The sequence below is a fragment of the Hemitrygon akajei genome, chromosome 17 (assembly GCF_048418815.1).
Source record: "Hemitrygon akajei chromosome 17, sHemAka1.3, whole genome shotgun sequence".
Classification (NCBI taxonomy): Eukaryota; Metazoa; Chordata; class Chondrichthyes; order Myliobatiformes; family Dasyatidae; genus Hemitrygon; species Hemitrygon akajei.
In genome coordinates, this window is record NC_133140.1 from 58,857,005 (window position 1) to 58,883,269 (window position 26,265).

A 26,265-nucleotide genomic window follows, 5' to 3' on the forward strand; every position below is an offset into this window, starting at 1 on the left:
TCATGTTTTAAAATTAAAGTTTTCCAAAATCTTTCAAGAATTGCCTTTTAAAATCTCAAATATCAGCTGTAAAGTTAATATTTGCCCACAATGAAGTTTTTCCTTGGGCTGTTACACCAACATGCCACATCAAGACCTCACCCTGAATCCTCTTTCCACCAGGCTTCAATCTCCTGTAAGTACAATGACCTTCCTTAAGCAGTATCAGATCTGCTTTGTGATTATGCAGACTAATACACTGGTTTATTAGATGTCTAATTGTGACTGTGGAGACATCCATGGAAAATACTCTCCACCCCCACCCAGCCCATTCCTTCAGCAGACTAATATATGAAACTCATGAAAATGATAGCTAATGTAATAACTTGGCTTAATGATGCGGCCACCATGCCTATTGAAGTATAATTTCTTCATAACTTTCATCATTTGTGCTTTTATTCAACGTCAATTCAGTGAGGGGCTACAAGTTCTACTTACCAGATGGTTTAGCACAGAACACACAGAACATTTGAATTCTGTCCTGTCAATTCTATTTTCAGCTTATACAAAAAAAAATCCTCAAATTTATTTGGGGAAATTACATGAATAATTTACAATGTACAAAATGCTCTGTACTATTACAAACGTTCAGAATTCTTCTTGGTCACAATTGTTCCCTGTCTCCATGGTTTAAAATAAATGAGATTTTGGCATTGCCTGTGTTTAGTATTTTAAAAAATTAAATCTAATGCTCAATGTCTAGGTTTTCCACCACTAGTAGCAAGATCACGTGTTTACCTGGCTTTTTTTTTGCCTTATTTGAACTTGGGTATGTTCTTTAAATTTAAAATAACATTGTTTTGCTTCTCCTTCAATATTTTTATTAATTTCTACATAGAAGAATACAGAGTACAAGAAGATATATACTATAAGTCAAAAAAGATAAAATAATACCAAATACATTATATTTGAATCACACATGCAATCTCATTATCCTATATTCATGTAAATTAAGTTAAATTGTAATATTGAAATGTGATAATTTTATTATACCAAAAAAAATCTAAAGCCACTACCAAGATCGATGCTCTTTGGTAAAGTAAGAAAAAAGGAAAAAAAATTCTTATCATATAGTGAAATATATTATTAGCCAACATCTGTACTTTAACAGCAAATCAAAGGTTTTGAAAATAGTTCAAAAATGGTCCCCACAATGTCTGAAAGTCTTGACTAGATTCAGAAATTGAATAGTGGATCTTTTCTAAATTTAAGCATGATATAACATCATGTAACCATTGAGCATGAGTAGGCGGAGCAACATCCTTCCATTTAAGCAAGAGCGCCCTCCTAGCTATTAGAGAAATAAAAGCCAAAATGTGCAAATCGGATGTCTCCAAAATAATATCTTTTCCTCCAACAAATAATTGTTGTTTCTCTTCAAATAATTATATTTATGATTTGCTTCCCACCAACTTTAAGTCTGTAGCCTGATTACATGTGAGCTTGAAACAATTTTCCCCACTAAAAAGTAACTTCATCATGGATACTCTCAGAATTTTAGCCTCTTGCAATGTCTGATCTTCAAATTTGCAACCCAAATTACAGAAAGATTCCTGATGTTCAAACAAGTTTCCAGGTTTTAACTACACTTATGAGATTAGCCCAACTAATTATGTAGTGGACAGGCCCTGCTCATTTCACCAATCCAGTTTCAAATTTGGCATTAAAATAAAAATTCTTACTTCAGGGTATTCTTTGCTATCAGTATTGTATCATAACCTCTCCCTGGAAATTCTAGGAAACATTTAAAAAACTTAATTACATTACTTTTATTATTGAAGTGAATGCAAGCCAAGTTGAAACAATTTGTCTTAAAAATAAGTCTAAAACCCGCGTCCCAAAACTTAACACAGTGCCATAAACAGGGTTTGACCAAAGATAAGAAAATATAGCAGATACATAGCTTCCTCAATTTTGTGTAAATAAAGGCCATGCTTTTATTTTTCTATTTGAATCTATAACTAATACTTTATATCATTGTATAGAAGTTAGTGAAAAATACACATATTAACATACAGAATCTTATTACAATGTAAAAATTAATCCACACTGCATTATTGTAATGATAAGGACACTTAGGATCCTCGGTAGGTAGTATATGAGAATGGATTCAGGAGAAGAGCAATGTGGTACTTCTGACTTGTATCTGAAATGTTGAAGACAATCTAAGAAACATAATGAGAAAATTAGATGTATAATCAAGTTAAATAAATTTGCCTTTCAGCTATTTTATCTTTTTACAATAGATGAAACTGGAAAATATTGGGAGAGATTTAAAATTAGTTAGCAATTTGCCATCACACATTTTACATCGCCATAGAATGTTGAAATTACCCCATATAAAATCATTTAAATCTATCTTAAGCTGTATCCTGATGTAAAAATAAAGATCTCCTTTTCAAATAAAAGCAAATATTAGTGAAAATACTTAGCAGGTCAGAAAATATCTGGTAGAAAGAGAAAAAAAGCATTAATATTAAAATGCTGATTTTGTTTCAATACTGAAACTATCGAACCTGCTGAATATTTCCAATACATTTTTTAAAAATCCTTTAATTAAGTAACATTTACCTTTTAAAACTGCTGTACATTTATGACTGATTTTACCTCTAGTGGATAGGTACTTTGCAAATGGAAACAGATATCTTCACTGCAGTTAATAATGATGTTCAGTTACATGTTAAACTAAAATCATATTCCATTAACTTTTGAAGCGACTTGAGCATAGTAGATGTTACTTTTCATTTCTGAAAAGTGTGATTTCTATTGATATGTATAGAAAATTAAAGCTTTTGTTGTTATTACCTCTACATATGGGTAGAAACTGGCCACTTTTAATGATTGCCAATATTCATCTGTTGCAAATTTCATCTTGTATATCCCAGGAATAAAAGTCTGTGATGTTAGCAGACCAGGGCATCTGCCATCTGAATTAGTAACCCTACACACAACAGAAATGCAGATAAATTTACTTGCTTTCAATATTGTTTTTAACCAATTATTTCCTTAAAATATTAATGCAAACACATTGTATAATTCATCCTCTTTGTTTTTAAGTTACTGTATATTGTGAAAAATAGACTGCATCAAACTCATTTTTGTCAACAGTATTTGAACTAAGGAAGCAGTACCATATGAAGATGATTCTGTTTCCTGATATAGGATTTCTCTTGATAAAACTGCCAACTCTAAACATTTATATTAGTTACAACAGTTAAAAAATAAACTTCCGCAAGAGAGCATTTTGTAAAATGGATGCTAAGTTAATGACACTGAGTAAGGTTACTTAAAGTTTGATCAAGAGGTGACTATTAAGGAAGATCTTGAAAGGAGAGGAAATGGATACACAAGTTTTATTAGAGCACAGCATGTGAGACCATTTGGCCCACTGGGTCTATGCTGGCTCTCTATCAGAGCAAGTCACTTGTTCTAATATCTGGCTCTTTCTTGTAGTCCCACAATTTCTTCCTCACCATGTATTTGTACAATTCCCCCTTGAAGGTCAAAGTGGAACCTGCCTTCATGCAGACAGTGCATTCCATATTCCAACCATACACAGTGTAAGAAAATAACTTTTTTGTTGTGTTATGCTTAATTATCTTTCTCTGGTCTATACTTGTGATTTCTGGTCTTAGAACTCTGAACTAGTGAGAATAGGCATGACACCTCTTCCTTTAAAATATATTTCCATCAAAGCTCCCTTTAGTATTTTTGAAAGATAGAAGTCTCAGTCTCTCTGTCCTTGTATTTGAAATCCCTCATCCCAGAAATAATTCTCGCAAATGTTTTCCAGACTCTCACCAATGCAATCAATCCTGTCCTATAATGATGTGACTAAATTTGAACACAAGTCTCCAGATGAGCTCAAACCAGTACTTTCTAAAGGTTTAGCATGGCTTTCCTGCTGTTGTAGCTTATGCCTCTTTCGATAAAGTTATTAGCCACTTTCTCATGATGCCTTGCCTCTTTCAATGACTGGGTTACCCATGTCCTTTGATCATTTTTCTCCTGCATTCCTTCTATAACAGCATCCTTTGTCCCAGCATCTTATCTTGAAAGATTTCCCACTAAAGATGTTAAATTAATTAGCCTATAGTGACTTTGATAAGAGAGTAACATTTGCCACTCTCTGGTCCTCTGGCACCATCCATGTATTCAAATAGCATTGAAAAATTATGGTCAGTATCCCCTTAATTTCCTCCAGCATTCCCTCCCACTCCAAATCTTACAATGTGTCCCATCTGGTGACTTACCTATTTAAGTTCAACTAACTTTTCTGATAATGTCTATGCTGTCAACTTTTCTCAACTATCTCACATTAGATGTGTTTATAAATGCTTTAGATTATACTGTATAGGTTTAATTTAAAAATTTAGGTTATCATTTATCTGGTATAATTATTTATATTATTAGTAAGTATATATACATTTCAAAATTATCAAATATTAAATATTTAAATTAAAAACTAAAAGAATACTTTAGGAATGACATATTCAAGTGAAGATAGGTGCAAAGTATTCATCTAGTGCCTTAATATTCCCCTCAACATCTGTGTATATATTGCTGGGCTGGATTGACAAACTTCCCATTGAAATTGATCTTCCTCCAATGATTTTCTTTTACTTTGAAATGTACATTTTATATACTTATCTTGACTATGAACATAAATATTAAGATTGCTCCCTAAATGCTTCCCATCAAAACTTGATACACCTGGCTCAGTTCTTTTTTTGTTGCTTCAAGGACAAATTTCTAAAGGAGATAATGGAAGTGGCTTTGACATAGTAACTGTATTATGTCAATAGAGGAAGAAGCCCCAGTTGTCTTTACTGTAGATATTATGAAATTTTGGGGTAAAAGTCAAACATCCTGCACTACAAAATATCCCAGACACATTTCAGAGAGTTTTCAACTACTCTACCTTAACTCATAGTAATAGTAGTTGGGCTAATTGACATCCCTATTATACCTACCCTGTAGTTTTTACACTTCTCTATTATCTCCTAGATATCTGCTCCCATTTATCTCTCCCAGCTATTGAAGACCTACAGAATACATTCACCAGTGTAATGTTCCCTTTTTAGTTTCTTAGTTTTACCTAATAAGATTGTTCTTGACTTTTTTGTGACATAATCTCACTGGTGTATTGCAATATCAACACAGTTAAATTCCTTACGCTGACCAAGTGTGAACTGCCTTCCTCATTTCATCTTGCTTTATTGCCTTTAACTTTATCATTTTCTGTCTCAGGCTTCCGAAACATTTGCATACTGTGCAAACTCTAGCTCTTGTTGCACTGCACTACAGTATTGCCTTTTCCTTCTGAATACCTACTTGCCTGAACCCCCCACCCCACCTTCTGCTTCTAGTGTTTTACTTCTCTCTTCTTTTCATCCCACTGCCATACGAGTTTAAATCCTAACAAACTCAACTATTCCCAGTGAGGCTCCTCCTCACATCAAATATTTTGAAGAGCAAGCCAATAACCCCTAGCACTCAGAAGCCAATAGCATCAGACAACAAAGATTTTTCTGACAAATCTGACGAAGGGTCTTGGCCCGAAATGTCGACAGTGCTTCTCCTTATAGATGCTGCCTGGCCTGCTGTGTTCCACCAGCATTTTGTGTGTGTTGTAAAGATTTTTCTTCCTGATTACTTTTGGGTATATCTTATAGATCATGAAAATTACCATGAAGTTTCCCTATCATGCACTATTTAAAAAAATAATCTATATTTGTTATTTCGATTCATTATTCGAGTTAATTAAAATGTTGCCCACAATGGAAGCTGAAAAGTTTTCTATCTTGTCCAGGCATGCTTAGGCAGGGCCAATGCTGCATGGCAGAACAAGTTTTAGGAAGGCTATACATTTCAGCAAAGGATTTCAATATATGAGATGGATATTTCACAGAATAATTGATGCAAAGGTTAAGGTAGGCATTTCTGTTGGTCCACAAATCAATGACAGGCAACTTGAGGAACTTCTAGTGAGACTGGAGAAAATTGCATGAAAGGCATTTGAGGATGCTGTTAAAAATTTTCTAGCAGCCGGTTGACAAAATGCTTCAAGTGTACAAAACCACAAAGTGCAACATGTCACTAAAGATTCATTCTCTGCATTTCCATTTAGACTTCTTCCTTGCAAATCTTGGCACTATCAATGACAAACATGGCAAAAGATTTCACCAAGACATTGCAGTCATAGAGAAATGATATCTGGGAAACTGGAATCCATCAATGCTGGGTGATTGGACACTTAAGCGAGAAGCCTCAGATGCTGAGTACAAACAAAAATCATCGGTAAAACATTTTAACTTAGCTGAACTGTTGCAAATCATCAGCACCATTACTCAATACATCATATTCAATAAAAGCTACCGGTAATTTCTTGTTTCTCCAAATTCCTAAGAGATACAAGTAATCTGAAATTATGTTTGTGTTTAGCATCACTGGGTCTATCATTTAAAAAATTATGAGGAAGCAACACTTTGAAAAAATTTGTTGTCTCGTGTATTTACTCCTTTTTAAATATTGAAAATTTCCTTCCTTCTAATTGACTACAACAGGGACCATCTTTCAAATACATTAATTAGCCTGTAGTTATAAGGATGTGAAAGATGCTTTAGAAATTCAAATCTACACAGTGTGTGTTCAGGACGTTTATGTAAGAAGGGCATCCCAAGCCATCGATTCTCATGTTTATACAAACGGATTCCTACATTGTCTGTTTACGTTGTCACCATTAGACTTAACAGTGTAGAGGCTGAAGTCTCCGACAAACTGGAACAGCACTGATTTAAATAATTCTCCTTTAATGTGTCGGTAGCATCGAATGCTCCCCCCCCCCCACCCCCACTCCCGGAACTCATTCAGATTTACTAAGATGCTAACTGAGACCAGAATTCCTTCTTTGAAACACAACAGATATGGTCTTGACCTGAAATGTCAACTGTCCATTTCTCTCCATCAAGTCTGCATAACACGCTGGGTTCCTCCAGCATTTTCTAAGTGTGGCTCTGGAACTCTTACTGTCCTTATGCGCCCGAATCACTTTGATCACTGCACTAACATGGATTTTATTTTATATTGTTCTGATTGTGTTCTTTCTTGTAAAAATTGTTGTATATGTGACGAAATCCTAAGGTTTATTCATAATGGCTGTGCCTTTAAAAAAGAGAGAGAGGGTGTGTCATTGATTCAGAGAGAGAGAGAGAGAGAGAGAGAGAGAGAGAGCACCGAGCAGCTCGTGAGTCGCTATAGTTACGGAAGGGCGGAGCTGTATGATGGACAGTTGATGTTCAGCATGTTTGGGATATATACAAGGTCAGCTGGCTTTTCAGACAGACACTGGGTGAGCTTTGAGTGCCCACAAAAGGGTGGGTTTTGCTCGCAGTGTGGGAATAGGGGTGACCGGTGGAAAGCTATCGGTGTGCTTAACCCTTGCCTGGGTTGATAGCTTTACCGCGTGAAGACGGTCCCTTTAGTGTGGTCACAGTCGGTGACTTTAAAAGGACTTCAGAGGACAATGTGGCAAGATCGACGGCATTGGCTTACTTGGAAAACAAATCACCTCTCTCTCTCTCTCCTCAATTCTACTCAACTCAGTATCACGAATTGAACTGACTTCATACCTATACTATCGTAAGATGATAATTTGCCATGTAAACTTGAAGAAGTTTGGGGTTTTATATTTACACACTTATATAAGCATAAACTCTGCTAACCAGTTTGATTTATCTGGTTTTATATTACTATATTACGTTGCTACTAATAAATAGTGTTTTGTTAATAACAAAACCAGACTCCAGGTGTGTTCTATTTCTGCTGGCTCTTTAAACCCGTTACGGGGTAGGTAGCAAATAATTTATGTTTATTTTTGTGAATGTTGTCTATATGATGCAACACTGTAAGTTTTTCATTGTACTTGTGCATACACGTACTTGTGCATACACGTACTTGTGCATACACGTACTTGTGCATAGACAATAAACTCGACTATGGAATTGTGATTGACAGAGGTCTGGGCCTGAGTAAGGCCGATGAAAGCATTTACATATCGCTCATTGTTTATGGTGATAGGACGTACCCTCTTGCCACCTCTCTCCATCCCTCATTCTCCAACCGGGAAACGGTGACCGCCAGGCGAGCAGCGGGCATCCCTCGGGCCGTGTTGAGGGCGTGAGTCGTTAGCGGGCTCTGAGACATGTCGTGCTCCCAGGAGTTACTCTGTTGCAAAAAGGTGCTCAAAAGTTCACTGAAGCTACTATGTTGAATGAATATTTTTGTATTCCTAGAAGAATGTTAACAGAAAATTGCCTAAAACTTTCAACTCATAACACATTCCCCTCAGATCTTCAGCTAGTGAAGGAGGGGAAACTGCCAGGTGAGTATTTTTTAAATATCTCAGAGATGTCCTCCTGGTTTGTCGAGGATTCCACATTAAATTGGGGCACTGATTGGTGTTCTGAGCGGCCTGGTAGAAATGGGCAGTAGCACACCAGACTGCAGTCAATGATGTACATCATACTGCCCTTCTTGGGAGCAGCCACTGCTCACCAGTTAGTATAAAGGTGTTGCTACAGCAGGCAACAAGGCTTGTGTGTATCTTCTCCCAGCCCAATATTACCCTCCGCAACAAATGTGTTACATTAGAGGAATAAAACCGATCTCTTGGGGTTCTAGGCCAACATTATTTGCCCGTCTCTATACAACCAGAGAGATGTTATTGGACATGGAGTCCCCAGATTTTCACCCAGTTTCCGCAAGTGAATGGGTGAAAACTAGGCGGCATGTGATTTGGGAATGAACTCTGTTGTTTGTGTACAGATTATTTTGTGCTGTCGTTGACCTTTCGAGGCTAAAGTCTTCCCCACCCCATTGCCACCCCGTCATAGTCTAACTCAGCTCCTGTGTTTTATGGATTAAACTAGTAATCAGCAGGGTGTAGGAGCAGATTGCTGCCACTCAGATGTTAGTGACCACGTTCATTTCAGATCTTATTTTAGCTCAAAGGCGATGTGTGGGTCCAGTTTTTTTCACACAAGAGTTTCCGGGCGTCTGGAATGCGCTGCGGGGTGTGGTAATGAAAACAAATATATAGGCAGTTAAGAGGATTTTAGCCACTGGAATTTGCAGAGAATGGAGGAATGCAGGCATGTGGGCAGAAGGGATTATTAACTGGAGATTAGTATGACACAGCATAATGGGCCTGTTCCTGTGTTATTTGGTAATATTTTTGTTTGTTTCTGGAATTGGGGGATATCCAGAAATATGTTACATCTGTTAAGATTTAAACTTGATGCAACCTTTCCTCTGCTGCCTTTTCAATCCACCCAAAAAAAAATAGTTTGTCACCAGTTTCCTTCAGAAACAAAATATTGGTGCTAGGTAACAGAAAAGATGGAACTTGAAAAAAGTTTTCGAGAGGTTACTGATCTATCGATGAAGAAAAAACGGTGGATTTGCCACGTACAGACTGACATGTTTCAACTCATGACATCACAGGCAAGTCCGGTGGAGATGATTGAGGAAAATGGATTAATGTTGAGGCTAAAACAAATTGGATTAAAGTTAGTAAAGTTAAAGTGTAATTCACTTCCAGGTGTCCACCCCCCCTCCCCTTTACAAAGGTAGAGCGTTCCTATGAAACCTTTCTTAAGCTGAAATGGCGTAAAGCCAAGAACCATTCACTTATATGGGAAAAATTTCCGTAAAAGCGAAATCCTCTTTGTAATGCGAAAACAGGTTACTAATGTAAGTCTTTTGTAAAAATGAAGTGGCGTAAAGCGAACATTCATAAAGCGGGGGACACCTGTATTTATTTTCTATATTAACTTGTACTTCATTGTACTGCTGCCAGTAAGTTAACAAATTGCACGACATGTGCTGGTAATGTTAAACCTGATTCTGATTACAGACGTGGGCATGTCCTGGTTACGTCCCACGTAGTGTCCTTTCACTATGAAGAGAAGGAGTAAGGGTGAACCAATTAGCATGGTTTAATTGGATGTTTGGAAGCATTTTGAATTGAAGAAATATATTATTCAACAAAATGAAAGTACACAGTATTGTGGGTAATATACTGGTGTGAACTGAGGAATTGGTTAATAGTTGGAGAGCAGAGGGTAGGAATGAACAGGTCATTTTCAGATTAGAAATCTGTGACATGGGGGAGGACGGATTACTGCTGCAGTTCCAGCTGTTCACGATCAATAACAATAATTTTGATCATATAATAAATCCTGGTTTGCTTACATTGCAAATCTGAAGAGAATGTATTGATGACGTAGATTGGATTTCAGGGATTTATACCAAGTGAATGAACAAGCAGGTCCTCCAGGTCACGGCAGGATTCAGTCCTGTGAACTGTTTATAACGCGGACAGTTCACAAACGGGAAATGTGACTGTGAACTGAGTTCCCACCAGAAGATGCCTGCAGCAGGCAGCAAAACCATCCTGCCTGCCTCCCAAATGCCTATTCACCTGCATGGGCTGTACATGGGGTGGTGGTGAAGACCTGGATGCCGTTTAGAACTGAGGGACCGACCATCTGCTGCAGCAGAAATGACAGATGGAATATGCTGTGAGAAAATTGTGCCTCCATCCAATTTAGTTCAAAGTGTAATGTTCTTCAAAAGCTGAGAGACTGAAAGGAGATGGTGTTCAGAGAGACCAGAAGACCTTTATATACAAATCACAAAGTCACACTGTGGGCGTGATAAACAATTAGGAAGCCTAATGCTATGAAGCAAGGGGATAGAAACATCTTGCTCCATTTATGTAGAGTGAGACCACACATAGGATATTTTGTGTGAGTTTAGTTTATATTTGTGATAGTAGAAATACAGTGAATATCACTAGTTTGACACTGTGATGTTATGGAGGTACAGAAACAGGCCCTTTGGCCCATCTAGTCCATGCCAAACCATTTAAACTGCCTACTCTCATTGTCTTGCATTGGGACCTTAGCCACCCCACCCCCAGCAATACCCCTACCATTCACATACCTATCCAAGCTTCTCTTAAGCACTGAAATCAAGCTTGCATGCACCACTTGCACTGGCAGCTCATTCACACTTTCACAACCCTCTGAGTGAAGAAGTTTTCCCTCATGTTTCCCCTAAACATTTCATCTTTCACCCTCAGCCCATGGCCACTGGTTGTCGTCCCACTCAACCTCAGTGGAAAAAGCCTGCTTGCATTTATCCTATCTATACCCCTCATAATTTTGTATATGTCTATCAGTTCTTCCCTCAATCTTCTATGTTCCAAGGAATAATTTCCTAACCTATTGAATCTTTCCTTATAACTGAGGTCCTCCAGTCCTGGCAATATCCCTGTAAAATTTCTCTGCACTCTTTCAACCTTATTTATATCTTTCCTATAGGTATGTGCCCAAAACTGCATGCAATATTCAATCAACATCTTACACGACTTACCATTCGTTGTGTAAGACCTACCCTGGTTGGGCCTACCAAGTATAACACTTCACACTTGTCTGCATTAAATTCTACCTTTCGTTCTTTAGTCCACTTTTCCATCTGGTCCAGATCCTGCTGCAAGCTCTGATACTCTTCCATGCATTCACTACACCATCAGGTCTTGGTATCATCCACAAGTTTGCTGATCCAGTTGTAGGGTTCTCAGTAAAGCTAAGGCTAATGGAACGGTTTCTCTGTAGCTGCGACGTTTGGGTTATAACTCTAGATAACGGGCAGTTAACCAATGGGAGGCACATTATTCTTGTATGTCTGGGAACCAGGTTTTCGGTGGAGGAGGAACGAGAGGAAGGACGTGTGGAGAGTGGGGAGACGGGAATCCAAGGGTCGGAGTGTCAGTGGCATTTTCAGCAGAGGTTGTTTGGTGGATGAGAGCTCCAATGATTTATTTGTGCACAAACTATTTTATTAAAAGTGGCTCCTTTCTTTTTTTATTTTATTTGTTATTTTGTTTCTCTGCTAACCACATAGCCCGATTAAGAGTTATAAAGTGCAATCATTTAATCGCATATTGTGTACTGTCTGATATTTTATGTTGTGGGTTTGACCGGGGTGCGTTACATAGCATCCACCCAAAGGTATTACACCATCTGGCAGGGCCAAGGCCAGCTTCCCCTAGATGAACATGAGTTAATCGAGCCTAATGTTTACCTCATTATCATCCAGATCATTGCTATAGATGAGAAACAACAATGGACCCAGCACTGATCCCTGCGGCACACCACTAGTCACCCTGCAGTTTCAGCACTCGCCTCCCACAGGGTCTGAGGGAACACCTTGTCAGTTCCTGGGGGTTTATCGACCCTCATTTGCCTCAAGACAGCAAACACCTCCTCCTCTGTATTCTGTACAGGGGCCATGAAGTCTCTGCTGCTTTGCCTTACTTCTATAGATTGTGTATCCATCTCCTGAGTGAATACAGATGCAAAATTTATTTAAAATCTATTGGCTACGTGCATGGATTACAAATTCTGATCTTCCACAGGACCAATTTGTCTGTAGTAATCACTTTGCTCTTAACATGTCTGCAGAATCCCTTAGGATTCTCCTTCAGCTTGTCTGCTAGGGGAACTTCTTGCCTTCTAATCCTCCTGGCTTCTTGTGCAAGTGTTCTCTTGCATTTCTTGTACTCCATAAACACCTCATTTGCTCCTACCTTGTCTATACTAGCTATGCACCTTTTTTTTTAAACCAGGGTCTTAATATCTCTTGAAAACCAAGATTCCATAAACCTGTTACCTCTACCTTTTATTCTGACAGGCACATACAACCTTCGTACTCTCAACATTTCACTTTTGAAGGCCTTCTTTTCCAGAAGACGGCCTGTCCCAATCCACACTTGCCAGATCCTTTCTGATGCCATGAAAATGCCTTTCCCCATTTTAGAATCTCAACTCACGACACAGACCTCTCTTTCCCATGTTTACTTTGAAACTAAGGGCATTGTGGCCACTAGGTGCGAAGTGTTCCCCTGCACAACCTTTGTCACCTGCCCTGTCTCATTCCCTTTACAGCAGATCCAGTATCACTCATACTCTCATCGGGACTTCTACGCACTGGCTACGGAAACTTTCCCGAACACATTTGAAAAACTCTTATCACATCCAGTCCTTTTACATTATGGGTGTCCCAGTCAATATATGGAAAGTTAAAATCACCTACTATAACAACCTTATATTTTTTGCAACAGCATGCAATCTCTCTACAAGTTTGTTCCTGTAAATCCCTAGGACTGTTGTGTAGTTGTAATATTAATGTGGTCATGCTTAATACTCAGTTCCACCCATAACGCCTCTCTAGGCAAGATCTCTAATCAGTCCTGACAGTGCTCTGCTGTGGCATTTTCCCTGACCGGTAACGCCACTCCTTCTCCTTCAATTCCTCGCACTCTGTCACACCTAAAACAAATGAACCTTGGAATACTGAGCTGCCAGTCCTGCCCCTCCTGCAACCAAGTCTCACTAATGAATGCAATATCATAATTCTAAGTGTTGATCCACGCCCTGAGTTCATCTGCCTTTGCTGTGATCATTCTTGCATTGAAATATATGTCATTCAGGACATTAGTCACAACATGCTCAACCTTCAGAGTACAGACTGTGTCTGAGGTCTTACCAACGTCTGTCCCCGTAACCTCCCCACCATCTGTTCTGGCACTCTGGTCCCCATCCCCCTGCAGCTGGGTTTGTTTGATAAGAAGCTATTGAGCAGACAATAGTAGTAGTCTCTTGAGTTGGCAGAATGACGGGTGATGCCGTTGAAAATTACAAGATACTTCTGGGACTTGACTGGCTAGATGCAAGTTTGATCTAGGTGCCCATGGGCGGACATCTAAAAGCAAGGTCTTAAAGTAAAGGCTGCTCTTCAAGATACAAATCCCTTTGCTAAGGTGGTAAAAAGAATCCTTAGCATTTCTCAGCCGGGAGAATGGTAGGCGTTCCAGTGCAGGAATTCATATTGGGAATAGTGGATTGGTGCTGGAAAGTGGTGCTGAGATAAAGTATTGGCCGTAATCTTATCGAATGCTGAAGCAGATACAGGCGTTCAAATGAGCTGCTCCTGAACATGTTTTTTATATTGTTGGATTCTCTGTACATCTCTGGATACACGTCTAACAACACTGGTCACATTTGAAGAGGATGCTGAAGCCAGAAGTACAGTAAATTTTCCAAGGATCAAAAAGCTTCAAGAGATTATTAGTAGGATGGTGGAGTGAGAACAAAATAGGCAACAGTGTTGTGAACAGTGTGGCTTCATCAATGATAGAAGTATTGTTTGGGTTTGGAAATCTTTGGTGAAGTGAAAGAGCAGAGGGATCTGTAGAATAAGAGAAAATGCAGGAAATATTTAGCAGGTCTGGCTGCACCAGTCTAAAGAGAAACTAAATAAATAAGAATATTTACTTGAGAAGATTTATTGTAACTAGTAGAAAGAGAAAAAAGGCTACTTTAATTTGCAGAGAGGGTGGAATGATAGAACAAAGGACGACGTCAGGGGTAGCATGATGATATGCAGCCAGTGAAGCCAACAGGCTGAGAGGTTAATGAAGATAATTAGAGAGCGAGAGAGATTGAGAGAGCAAGAGGTAGAGAAAACAAAGAGACATGTAAAAGTTGCAAACACAGCTGAGAACTGCATTATTGGCTGTGTTTTTCTCTCTCCATTTATGGGTTCAGCTTCACAAGGTGGCACATTACGCCTTGTGCTCTCTCTTCCACTCTCACCTTCCTCCCGTTCTTTGCCATTGACCTTCTGTGACAACACGTACAGAATGCTCAGCAGGTCAGTTAGCATCTATGGAGAGGAATAAACAGTTGCCGGCTCGGGCTGAGACCCTTCATCAGGAATGGAAAGGAAGGGGGAAGAAGCCAGAATAAGAAAAGGGAAGGAGTACATGTGGTGTGACTAATGTCCTGAGCTGCGTATGTTTCAATGCAAGAAGCACCGTAAGAAAGGCAAATGAGCTCAGGGCATGGATCAACACCTGGAATTATGATATTGCATCCATTAGTGAGACTTAATTACAGGAGGGGCAGGACTGGCAGTGCAATGTTCAGTTGATTTAGATGCAACGGAGTGGGAGGGATTATTGGAGAAGGGGTAGTAGTCAGGGAAAATGTCACAGCAGTGCAGTCAGGACAGACTGGAGAAGTTGTCTAGTGAGGTGTTATGGGTGAGGAACTGAGTAATAAGTTAGGTATGAACATGTTAATGGGGCTATATTACAGAGCACCCAACAGTCCTAGGGATTTACGGGTACAAATTTGTAGAGAGTGCACACGTTTGCAAGAAATAGAAGGTTGTTGCAATGGGTGGTTTTAACTTTCCGCATATTGATTGGGACTCCCATAATATAAAAGGACTAGATGTGATAGTTTGTCAAATGTGCTCGGGGAAGTTTCTTTACACAGTACATAGAAATCTCACTGAGACCATGTGTGACACTTGAAGCCAGTGAGGGGAAGGGAGATGAGGTGAGAAGCTGAGAGGTGATGGGTGGAAAATGTAAAGGACTGAGGAAGGGGAATCTGATAGGAGAGGAGAGAGAACTATAGAAGAAAGGAAAGGAGGAGGGGCACCCGATGGAGGTGATAGGAAGATGAGGAGAAGAGAGGGGGAAGAAGGGAGCCAGAATGGGGAATGGGAAAAGAGAGAATGGGAGGGTGGAGAAATTACCCAAAGTTAGAGAAGTAGATGTTCATGCCATCAAGTTGGAAGCTATCCAGATGGAAAATGAGGTGTTGTTTATCCACCCCAAGAGTGGCAGTAGAGGATGCCAAGGACTGACATGTCAGAATGGGAATGGAGAGTGCAATTAAAATGGGTGGCCACCATAAAATCCTGCCTGTTGGGTTCTGAAGGTGCTCAACGAAGTGTCCCCCATTCTACGTCGGGTCTCACTGGTGTAGGGGGGACTGCACTGGGAACCCACAATGGTCTCGTGAGTGAGGTGTTGCCTCACCTGGAATGAATGTTGTAAGGACTAGATCGGGTGGATGTGGAGAGGTTGTTTCCTCTGGCGGGGTATCCAGAACTAGAGGGCACAGCCTCAAAACTGAGGGGCAACCTTTTAGAATAGAGGTAAGGAGGATTCATTTTTAGCCAGAGTGGTGAATCTGTGGAATGCTCTGCCACAGACGGTGGTGGAGACCAAGTCTGTGGGTATATTTAAGGTGGAAGCTGATCATTTCCTGATCGGTCAGGGCATCAAAGGATATGGCAAGAAGTCAGGTGTATGGAGAATGGACTAATTCTGCTCCGATGTCTTATGGACTGTTTGGGGCTTTAAATGATGGTGAAGTTGGAGGTGTAGCACTCTGTTTGCAGGGATAAGTGCCAGCAGCGATTTAAGTGGGGAGGCATAAATGGATAAGGGAGTTATGGAGAGAGTAATCCCTGTCGAAAGCAGGGTGTGGGGGGAGAGGCAAAGATATGTTTAATTGAAGATGGAGGAAGTTTCGGAGAATGGTGTGCTGGAGGTGGAGGCTCACGGGGTGGTCGGTAAGGACAAGAGAAATTCTGTACCCTTTTATGGCAGTAAGAAGATGAGTTGTGGGCAGATGTCTGGGAAATGAAGAAGGTGCAGGTGAGGACAACATCGATAGTAGAGGAAGGGAGACACTGTACTTTGAAGAAGGAGGACATCTGAGATGTTCTGGAATGGAAAATTTCATTCTGGAACAAATGCAGCAGAGAGGAAGGAACTGAGAAAAGGGAATTGCATTTTTACAAGTGACAAGGTAGTCAAGATAGCCGTGAGAGTCAGTGGCTATTATTAAAGATATTATTAGACTGGCAGTCTCCAGAGGTAGAGATCAAAGAGGTGGAGAGAGGTGTCAGAGATGGACCAAGTGAATTTGAGCACAAACAAGAGAAGATCTGTAGATGCTGGAAATCCAAGCAACATGCAACATATGCTGGAGGAAATCAGCAGGCCAGGCAGCACCTATGGGAAAAAGTGTTGTGGATGTTTCGGGCTGAGACTCTTGGGCAGGACTGGAGGAAAAGAAGCCGAGGAGTAGATTTAAAAGGTGGGGGGAGGGGAGAGAGAAGCACAAGGTGAGAGGTGAAACCTGGAGGGGGGAGGGGTGAAGTTAAGAGCTGGGAAGTTGGTGAAAGAGATACAGGGCCGGAGAAGGGGGAATCGAAAAGGAGAGGTCAGAGAAAGAAAAGGGGGGGAGGGGCACCAGACGGAGGCGATCGGCAGGCAAGGAGATAAGGTGAGAGAGGGAAAAAGGGTTAGGAAATGGTGAAGGGAGGCATTACCAGAAGTTCAAGAAATTGATGTCCATGCCATCAGGTTGGAGGTTACTCAGGCAGAATATAAAGTGTTGTTCCTCCATCCTGAGTGGGGCCTCATCATGACAGTAGAGGAAGCTACGGACTGACATATTGCAACGGGAATGGGAAGTGGAATTAAAATAGGTGGCCACTGGGAGATCTCGCTTCTACTGGTGGACGGAGTGTAGGTGCTCAGCGAAGCAGTTTCCCAATCTACATCGGGTCTCACTGATATACAGGAGGCCACACTAGGAGCACCAGACACAGTATTTGACCCCAACAGAGCCCGGTGAAGTGTCGCCTCACCGGGAAGCACTGTTTATTGTGTCCGGTTAGATAAATCTCTAGTTGTCATTTATATGGTTGCCCCAAAAGTGGAAGAGTTAGTAGTCTTCAGGTGGCAGATGTTTGGGCTCTGCCCCTGGTCTGCCCTGATGGCCTTTTGACAGCTTGAGGAAATTCAAACCCTGGCAAGTGGTGAAATCTCTCAGAAGATTCAGCTGCAAAGCTACCGTTACAAACCTGACTTGTTGCTTTGTAAATTGAGCCATCTTACCTTTTTTGATGTTACAAGATGATGTTGAATGTGCTGAAGTCGTGGTGCTGTCATTTAATTGAACAAGTCTTCCAGAAATGACTGATTATGAGCTGTTGATACTTTAAGTTAACGGGAAGAGTAAGTTTAAGTTTTAGTCCTATGATGTCCCTCTTCAACTTCACAATGTTTGCCTCTTTCGCAATGACGGCTTCTGTCAATAATTGTTAGCTTGTGCCTTCTGACTCTATTAATATTGGTGAGCTATGTTGCATATGCAGTGAAAAGGTAAATCCAGTTAATATTTTCTTTTACTGAGTTGCTGTGCAGGAAGTTCAGTGTACATGGTGAAGGTTTGGATAGAACCCCCAGGGTTTGGGCCTGCTGAAGGCTGCTTGCTTAACTCCTTCATACCTACAGGGGCACTATTTTGTGCTAGGGTCAGTAAGAGACATGTTAATGAATAGCAGATGCTCTGTTTAAAAAAAATGATGCCAAGTTTGTAAATATTTGGATAAATCTGGTTTTTTTAACCCTCTCCCCTCGTCAGGAAAGACGTTATCCCACAAGAGCAAGAAATCCTCCAAAGCGATTAAATCTTCAGACCTGAATGGGACAATTTAAAATTTACCCTGCTGTGGATGTCTATTTAGCGGTTGTATTACATAGTATACTGCGTATAAGAGATGACTAGAGAGCAATACGTTATATATTTGAGTTGAGACGCAAGTTGCATTGAGTTGGAGTTTAGAGCTAAGCTGGGAGGAGGGTAGTGCATTTAATATTTCAGTAACATTGTAAATGTTTAATAAAGCATTTTTTGTTGTTTACATAATTCATACGTAAGAAGTACATGAATGACATATGTCATCATGTCAGCTCATCATGTGTGAGCACCTCACTAACGAAAAGAAACTAAGTACACACACTTTCCCGGCTCCTGTGTTTCTCTTTTGAATAGTTTCCGGAGTTAAAAAATACTTTACAGATTTCACTTCCTGTCATCCTGTATTATTTCTGTTAACAAAATGAGCTCGTGGCAGTGCCGGTTTATTAGCAGAAGCAATAGTGATGACTCTGCACAGTTTAAGCAAAGTTCAGGAAGTTGCTCATTAATAGTGGACCCAGGTTATATAAAATGAACACTATTGCATTATATAACATTTCCACTAGCAGCTTCCCCTTTGCCTTTTCTGTTCTCCACCTCAGTCTATAGTTTAGAGTGTCAATGACATTAGTAGCCTGAAATTCCATCATGTCTTCCATGTTGTTAAGAGGATTGTTGGAAATGGGATAGAAATGTTGCTGAGCGTGAGAGGAAAATATTTAAAGTATCTGATTGGCTCACCATTGATTGGATAAACTCCCAGGAGTCTTTTAAAAAAAAAGAGCAAATTGGAAGGGCAGAGTTGGTTTGGGAAATGAATTTCAGACAGTGTGCAAAGGGTGAGGTGACATTGGTGCACTTTATATATGGGTCACAACACTCTGCTCTAGTAGTATCCACATTTGAGGTTATCCATCTTTTTCCGGGCGAGGCAGACATTCACATGTACTTCCTCCAGCCTTGACATTTGGTGCGACAAGTGTGGACTGGGCGACCACTTTGCCCAGCACCTGGGCTCTGCCGGCAGTGCCCACCTTGAGCACTTGGTTGCAAGCCATTTCCCACCATGACTGATCTGCGCTTTGCTTCCTTCACTACCTGGGTGAGTCCAAACATCAACCAAAACAAGAGCGCTTGCGTTCTAGCTGGGTAGCCTACAGTACGTTGAACATTTAACCTTCCAGTTCCTGGTAACCTGCATACCCTGCTTCCTTTGGCATAGCCCAATGACCCTCACCAAATTTTACCACGGAAAGCATCCTATCAGGATTGCTCTAAACATGGTGAAATGTCTTAGCGGCCATGCAAGTGCATCTGACTTACGTTAGTTAGAAACATTCTGGCAGCAGTTTCCTGCCCCAATTAAACAGCATCGTGTCCCAAATAAACAAAGGGAATCCCAGCTATTTTCTCGATTTAGTTTTGTTTTTAAGAATTGTCCCAAATAGGCAGCTGTTGGGTTTAACTGGAATCCACTGTATCCCTTTGCATTCATAGATTGTGCCTGACCCACCGATTTCCTAGGACAGTTAGTTTCTTACTCCAGATCACGGCATCTGCAGTCCCTTATGTCCCTTCATGTCCTGCACACCACATGCTTCAGTGTAACTCTTCTGTGGAATTGAAGACACTTTTCTTATCCTTTAGATAAATTGCCCATTATTTGACAAAGAGCACTCTGTATTATTACAGTTGAGTTGAAGGAAGCCACAGGAAACAGAATCTAATGGGTCCAGCCAGGAACCTATAACTAACCCATGTCGGAAAATCCTCAAATGTCACTTGTTAAAGTGTAGGAAAGTGATGATATTTCCTTTAAGGACATACAATTCCATTAAAAATGGCTTTAAAGTCTACTGGTCTGTCCATTCCATTAGAATGTCATTAGCACTTTAAATTCCACTAAGGTCAAGTGGTGTCATTTACTGAAAGTGGCTGGGGAAGAGAATTTTCAAACTAAAAATCTAATTTTTGGGCAAAGCAACACTTGCTCATCTTGTTCTGCAGCATCTTGCATTCATTTCTAAATGGACGTTGAACCCATGAGTTCATTACTTTTTTTTTTGCACCACTTATTTTAACTTAACTATTTAATAGTTATATATAGTTAATATATATATAATTAACTATTATATAGTTAATGTAATTCTGTTTTTTCTCTATATTTATTTATTGTGTATTTCGTTGAACTGCTGCCGTAAAGTTAACAAATCTTACGACACGTGTCGGTGATAATAAACCTGATTCTGATTCATGGAGTACCAAGTCCATGTCAGCTGTTTACACAATACAACCGGCTGATACTTAAACATGATAGAATCAAACTCCATTTGCCATTTCCATCCACTTTAGTGTTCCAGAGGCCAATTGTTTCAATGTGGGAGAAAACTATTTGGCTGACATCCCTCTTCAGCAACTGCAGCTACTGACCTCATTCTGCTGTATGAGTCAGCGTCATATGGAGTTTAAATTGCAATTCTTCTCCAAAAAAGGTTAGCCTTTGAACAATAAAGGAGATTTGTGAATGTGGTTGAAAGGAGAGTGCTTCTGTTCCAGCTAGAAGTTGCCCAATCCTGTCCTGACATGGTTATTTAAACGTTCTGCATGAAAGCCTATGGTTTACAGTAAAGGGTTTTGATGTTTTGTAGTACAGTAAAGGACCAGTTTGATGTTTTGTAGCTTGGTCCTATTGGCTGATGTCTGGTTGGGAAACAAACCCTCTTACTTCACTACTAGAGTCTCTGGCTAATAGTGATACTGCTATTACACAATGCAAATACGTTTCTGAGGGAGCTGGCAGGAAGTGTCACGCCAGCTCTTGGGTTTTGCTACCTTTTATAACTCAAGAGGAGAGAAACTTCACATGAAGCTGCTTTATGCCATTGTTCAGAAAATATTTTCCATTAGCTAGACCTGGATTTAATATGTTGTGCCTTCAATCCTTAACAGATTCACTTTGGGAAAAACATTTTTAATTTTAACATATCTCGAAGATAGAAATTGTAATTTTTTTTGGGATGTTGGGGGCAAACCTGATTCTCATATTTTAAGCCAAGTAGTGTTTGACCTTAGTGTTGTTTGCAAAATACCAGAAAATTACCTTAACAGGCTGGGACATTTATAAACAAAGATCAAGTCTGTTTACCGCAAATCATCATAAGCACGGCCCAGGAAGTCAAATGTTCGCGCAATCACCCTGCCCTCCAAATATGGTCATGTATTGACTTTTACAGGGTCCTGATTACTCTCTTCCTTACAAGCAAATGTTCCTGGACAGGCCAAATTAAAACTCCTTTTAATGCACAACTCACCTACTTGATGTTTTTCCCTTTTATAAACACATACAAAATGCTGCAGGAACTCATCAGGTCAGGCAGCATCTATGGAGAGAAATAAAGAGTCAATGTTTCAAGCCGAAACCCTTCCATAGAATTGGTAAGGAAAGGGGCAGTGGTCAAAATTAAAAGTGGGAGGAGGGGAAAGAGAACAAACTGGTAGGTGATAAGTAACACCAGGTGAAGGGAAAGATTTGACTTAGCTTGAAGCATCAACTGTTTATTCCCCTCCATAGATACTGCCTGATTTTCTGAGTTCCTCCAGCATTTTGTGTATGTTGCAAATATTTTCCCATTTATCCTCCCAGTCCTGTTGCAGTTTACTATTAACGGGGGGAGCCTGATCAATCTATTGCTGAATTGCAAATTTCAGCCACCTTATTACATGCATTTTTTATTTATGTTTAAAGTCTGGGTGAAATTAACTACACTTACATAATTTTTTTTGCTGGAATCTTAAACAGGTTATATTTATATCTTTGATAATAAGTTTACCTTGAACTTTGAATATCCGGTTCCATAACAAAACTTTGCTGCACTACCTTTGCTAGCCACCAGGTGACACTACACCACAAACAATACAGCTGAAGTCAGAATCAGGTTTAATATCACTGGCATATGCCCTGAAATTTGTTGTTATGCAGCAGTGCATTACTGTACATAACAAAAGCTAAATTACGTAAGAAGTATATTTAAAAAGTTAAATTAAATAATTAGTGCAAAGAGAGAAAACCATTGTGCAATAGTGTTCATGGGTTTCATGTCCGTGGCAGAGGGGAAGAAGCTGTTCCTGAATCATCGAGTGTGTGCCTTCAGGCTGCTGTACCCCTCCCTGATGGTAGCAATGAAAAGAGGGCATGTACTGGGTAATGGGGGCCCTTAATAATAGATGCTTCTGTTTTGAGGCATCGCTCCTTGAAGGTATCCTGGATGCTGGGGTGGCTAGTGACTGTGATGGAGCTGACTGAATTTACAGATTTATGCAGCCTATTTTGATCCTGCGCTTTGCTTCCCCCTCCCCCCCTCCAACCACCCATACCAGACAGTGATGCAGCCAGTCAGAATGCTCTCCACAGTACATCTGTAGAAATTTGTGAGAGTCTTTGGTGACCTACCAAATCTCCTCAAACTCCTGATAAAATAGAGCCACTGTTGTGCCTGCTTTGTAATTGCATCGATATGTTGGGTCTCAGAGAGGTTGACACCTAGGAACTTGAAATTGCTCACCCTTTCCACTTCTGATCCCTCTATGTGGACTGATGAGTGTTCCCCTGTCTTACCCTTTCTGAAGTCCACAGTCAGTCCTTTGCTTTTACTGATGTTGAGTGCCAGGTTGTTGCTGTGACACCTCTCAGCCAGGTTATCTCTCTCGCTCCTGTACACCCTCTTGTCAGCATCTGAAACTCTGCCAACGGTAGCGGTGTTGTCAGAGGATTTATAGATGGCATTTGAGCTACACCGTCCTGGGTGTAGAGAGAGCACAGCAGAGGGTTAAGCACACGTCCTTGATGTTAGTGTTGATGATCAGCGAGGTGGAGATGTTATTTCCGATCCGCACAGACTGTTGTCTTCTGGTGAGGAAGTCAAGGATCCAGTTGCAGAGGGAGGTACAGGTCTGATCTTTTTGATGAGACTGGTAGGAATGGAAATGTTAAACTCTGAGCTATAGTCAATAAGCAGCAGTCTGACATGAATAGGTCCCGCTTGGTGGCGCAATAATATCAGCGCCGGACTCCGGAGCGAAGGTTCCCGAGTTCAAATCCAAGTCGGGTTGAGCGTCGAGCTAGCAACTCGGCCTGGTAAAAACAAGAATAGCTTGCTACGGAAACACCGTCATGGCGGTGCCAGATAACTTCACTGCCGAGTTGAGGGCTACTCCTCTCCTTCTGACATAAATAGGTTGATCCAAGGCTGCATGAAGAGCCAATGAGATCACATCTGCTGAAGACCTGTTCTGGAAATAGGCAAATTTCAAGGCCAATGTCTCAAAGCACTTCATCACCATAGATGTGATTGCTACTGGACAATAGTTGTTAAGGCAACTCACCCTGCTCTCCTTGGGCACTGGTGTGAGAGTTGTGCGAAGCAGGTGGGAACTTCTGACTGAGGTTGAAAATGAACACACCTGCCAGTTGGTTGGCACAGGTTTTCAGAGCCCTACAAGGTACACCATCAGTGCCTGTTGCCTTGCAAGGGTTCACCCTCTTGAAAGACATCGGCCTCCTAGACAGAGATCGCAGGGTCACCGGGTGCTGCTGTAGCTGTATACTCTCATTCAAAGCAGGCATAAAAATCATTGAGCTCATCTGACAGTGAAGCATTGCTGCCATTCACGATGTTGGGTTTCGCTCTGTAGGAAGTAATGTCCTGCCAGAGTTGATGTGCATCTGATGTCACCTCCAGCCTCGCTCGGGATTGTTCTCGAGGTAGCCTCCTAAAGTCATACCTGCACTCCTTGTGTAGTCCTGGTTCACCAGACTTGAATGGTACAGATCTGGCCCTCGGCAGACTATGAATCTGATTTGGCTATGTACAGTAAGTCCTCGTAGGCACACAATCGTCCACTCAGGTTTTAATAAGGTCAGTGACAGCGCGGCTTATTCATTCAGACTTGAAGGTGAATTCCTGAATATTGTCCAGTCCACCAACTCAAAGCAGTCCTGTAAGTGCTCCTCCGCCTCCCTTGACCATACCTTGTTGTCCTCACTACTGGTGCTGCAGTCTTCAGTCTCTGCCTGTGCTCAGTGAGTAGAAGTGATCGGGCTTTGGAAAGTGTGGGTTGGCACGGTAAGCACTCTCGATGGGAGTATAACAGCGTGTTGGCTTCTCTGGTTCCACAAGTGATATATTGGTGATAATTATTTAGAGACTTTTTCAAGCTGGCCTGGTTAAAGTCCCCCAAAATGAAGGAGAAGGCATCAGGATGTGTTGTTTCATGCTTGTTGATTACGTTGCTCAGTTCGTCTAGAGCCTGTTTGTCACAGACTTGTGGTGGAATGCACACCGCTACCAGGATGATGGCCGAAGACTCCCACAATGGAAAAAATGGACGACACTTGATCTCTAGATGTTCCAGGTTGGGTGAGCAGGACCGGGACAAAACCACCATGTTGGTGCACCATGAGGACTCAATCATAAAGCATAGCCCACCTCCTCAGAGTATGCTTTCCCCATTACAAAACCACAAACAAAAACAGGAGCAGATACACTGCACCTTTTTTTGTCATTTTATTGGGAATGATTAAATAAGTTGGAAATGGACACATTTATGGCATTTTATATAGAAACCTACGTTTCTATTTTTTGCATATTCTATGTGGGTGTTCTGGCTGCTGTTTACTGAGTTCAACACCAACATCCTGTCGGCAAGCGACACAACTCTTGGCAGAGTCACGGGCGGTGATGAGGAGGCGTACTGGAGCGAGATAGATTGGCCGATCGAGAGGCGTCACGGCAATAACCTTGCGCTCAACGTCAGGAAGGGGAACACACAACAGTCGTTGTTGAGGGGCCAGTTCCAGGCTGTCAACATCTCTGAACACCTATCCTGTGCCCAACATATTGATGCAATCATGAAGAAGGCACACCCGTGACTATATTTCTTTAGGAGTCTGAGAAGATTTGGTAGGTTATCAAAGACTCTGGCATATGTCTACAGATGTACTGTGGAGAGCATTCTAATAGTTTGCATCACTGGCTGGGATTGGGGGGCGTGGGGTGGGATGGCACCGATAATAAGCTGCAGAAAATTGTAAACTTGGTCAGCTTTGTAATGGGCACTAGCCCCAGCATCCAGCACATCTTCAAGGAGTGATGCCTCAAGAAGGCGTCATCTGTCATTAAGGTCCCCCACCACCCAGGACGTGCCCTCTCCTCATTACTACCACAGGGAGGAGGTACAGGAGTCTGAAGACAAACATTCAGTATGAAGGGCCTCGGCCCAAAACGTCAACTGTTTCACTTCCCCGTAGATGCTGCCCGGCCTGCTGAGTTCCTCCAGCATTTTGTGCGTGTTGCTCAGATTTCCAGCATCTGCAGATTTTCTCTTTGCCTTTGAACATTTCGTCTATAATATCTTTGCTCATTTGAAAAAATGTTCTCCAGCCCACTGTAGTCCTACCTTCTGGCATCAAGGTTATAACTTCTTCAGGGTAGGCATACATGAACGTTGAATTCTCCAACTTCCAGTAATTCTCTACCTCTCCCTTCCCCCATCCCACTTTCACTCTGCCTCCTCTTTCAGCTGCCTATCACCTCTCTTATGATTCTGCCTTCTTCTACTACACAGTGCTTTCCACTTACATTCCTTCTTCACCTTTCCTGCCTATCCACCCCCCACCCCTTGATCTTTCCTCTTATTTGTTTTTCACCTAGCACCTACCAGCCTCCCTCCACCTTCTTTATAGGGTCCTGCTCCATCCCTCTTCAGTCCTGGCGAAGGGTCTCGGCCCGAAACGTTGACTATTCGT

General features: G+C 41.1%; 1 protein-coding gene across 1 annotated transcript; it reads right to left on the minus strand.

Moving 5' to 3' along the window:
• Nucleotides 1–934: 934 nt before the first annotated feature.
• On the minus strand, nt 935–18,062 carry uraha (urate (5-hydroxyiso-) hydrolase a). The gene is made up of 4 exons (XM_073070229.1): nt 17,876–18,062; nt 8,126–8,265; nt 2,845–2,980; nt 935–2,204 (listed from the first exon to the last, which is right to left on the minus strand). The coding sequence occupies exons 1-4, from the start codon at nt 17,927–17,929 to the stop codon at nt 2,115–2,117; spliced, it is 420 nt and encodes a 139-aa protein (XP_072926330.1). The 5' UTR covers nt 17,930–18,062; the 3' UTR covers nt 935–2,114.
• Nucleotides 18,063–26,265: the final 8,203 nt, after the last annotated feature.

Excerpts from the sequence above, each read along its gene's own strand:
- uraha (XM_073070229.1), bottom strand. The coding sequence starts at position 17,929 with ATGACAGCACCACGACTTCAGCACATTCAACATCATCTTGTAACATCA. Across the intron at positions 8,266-17,875 it reads ATCTTGTAACATCAAAAAAG|AGTAACTCCTGGGAGCACGA; the intron begins GTAAGATGGCTC and ends TTTTTGCAACAG. Across the intron at positions 2,205-2,844 it reads GTTTCTACCCATATGTAGAG|ATTGTCTTCAACATTTCAGA; the intron begins GTAATAACAACA and ends TATGTTTCTTAG.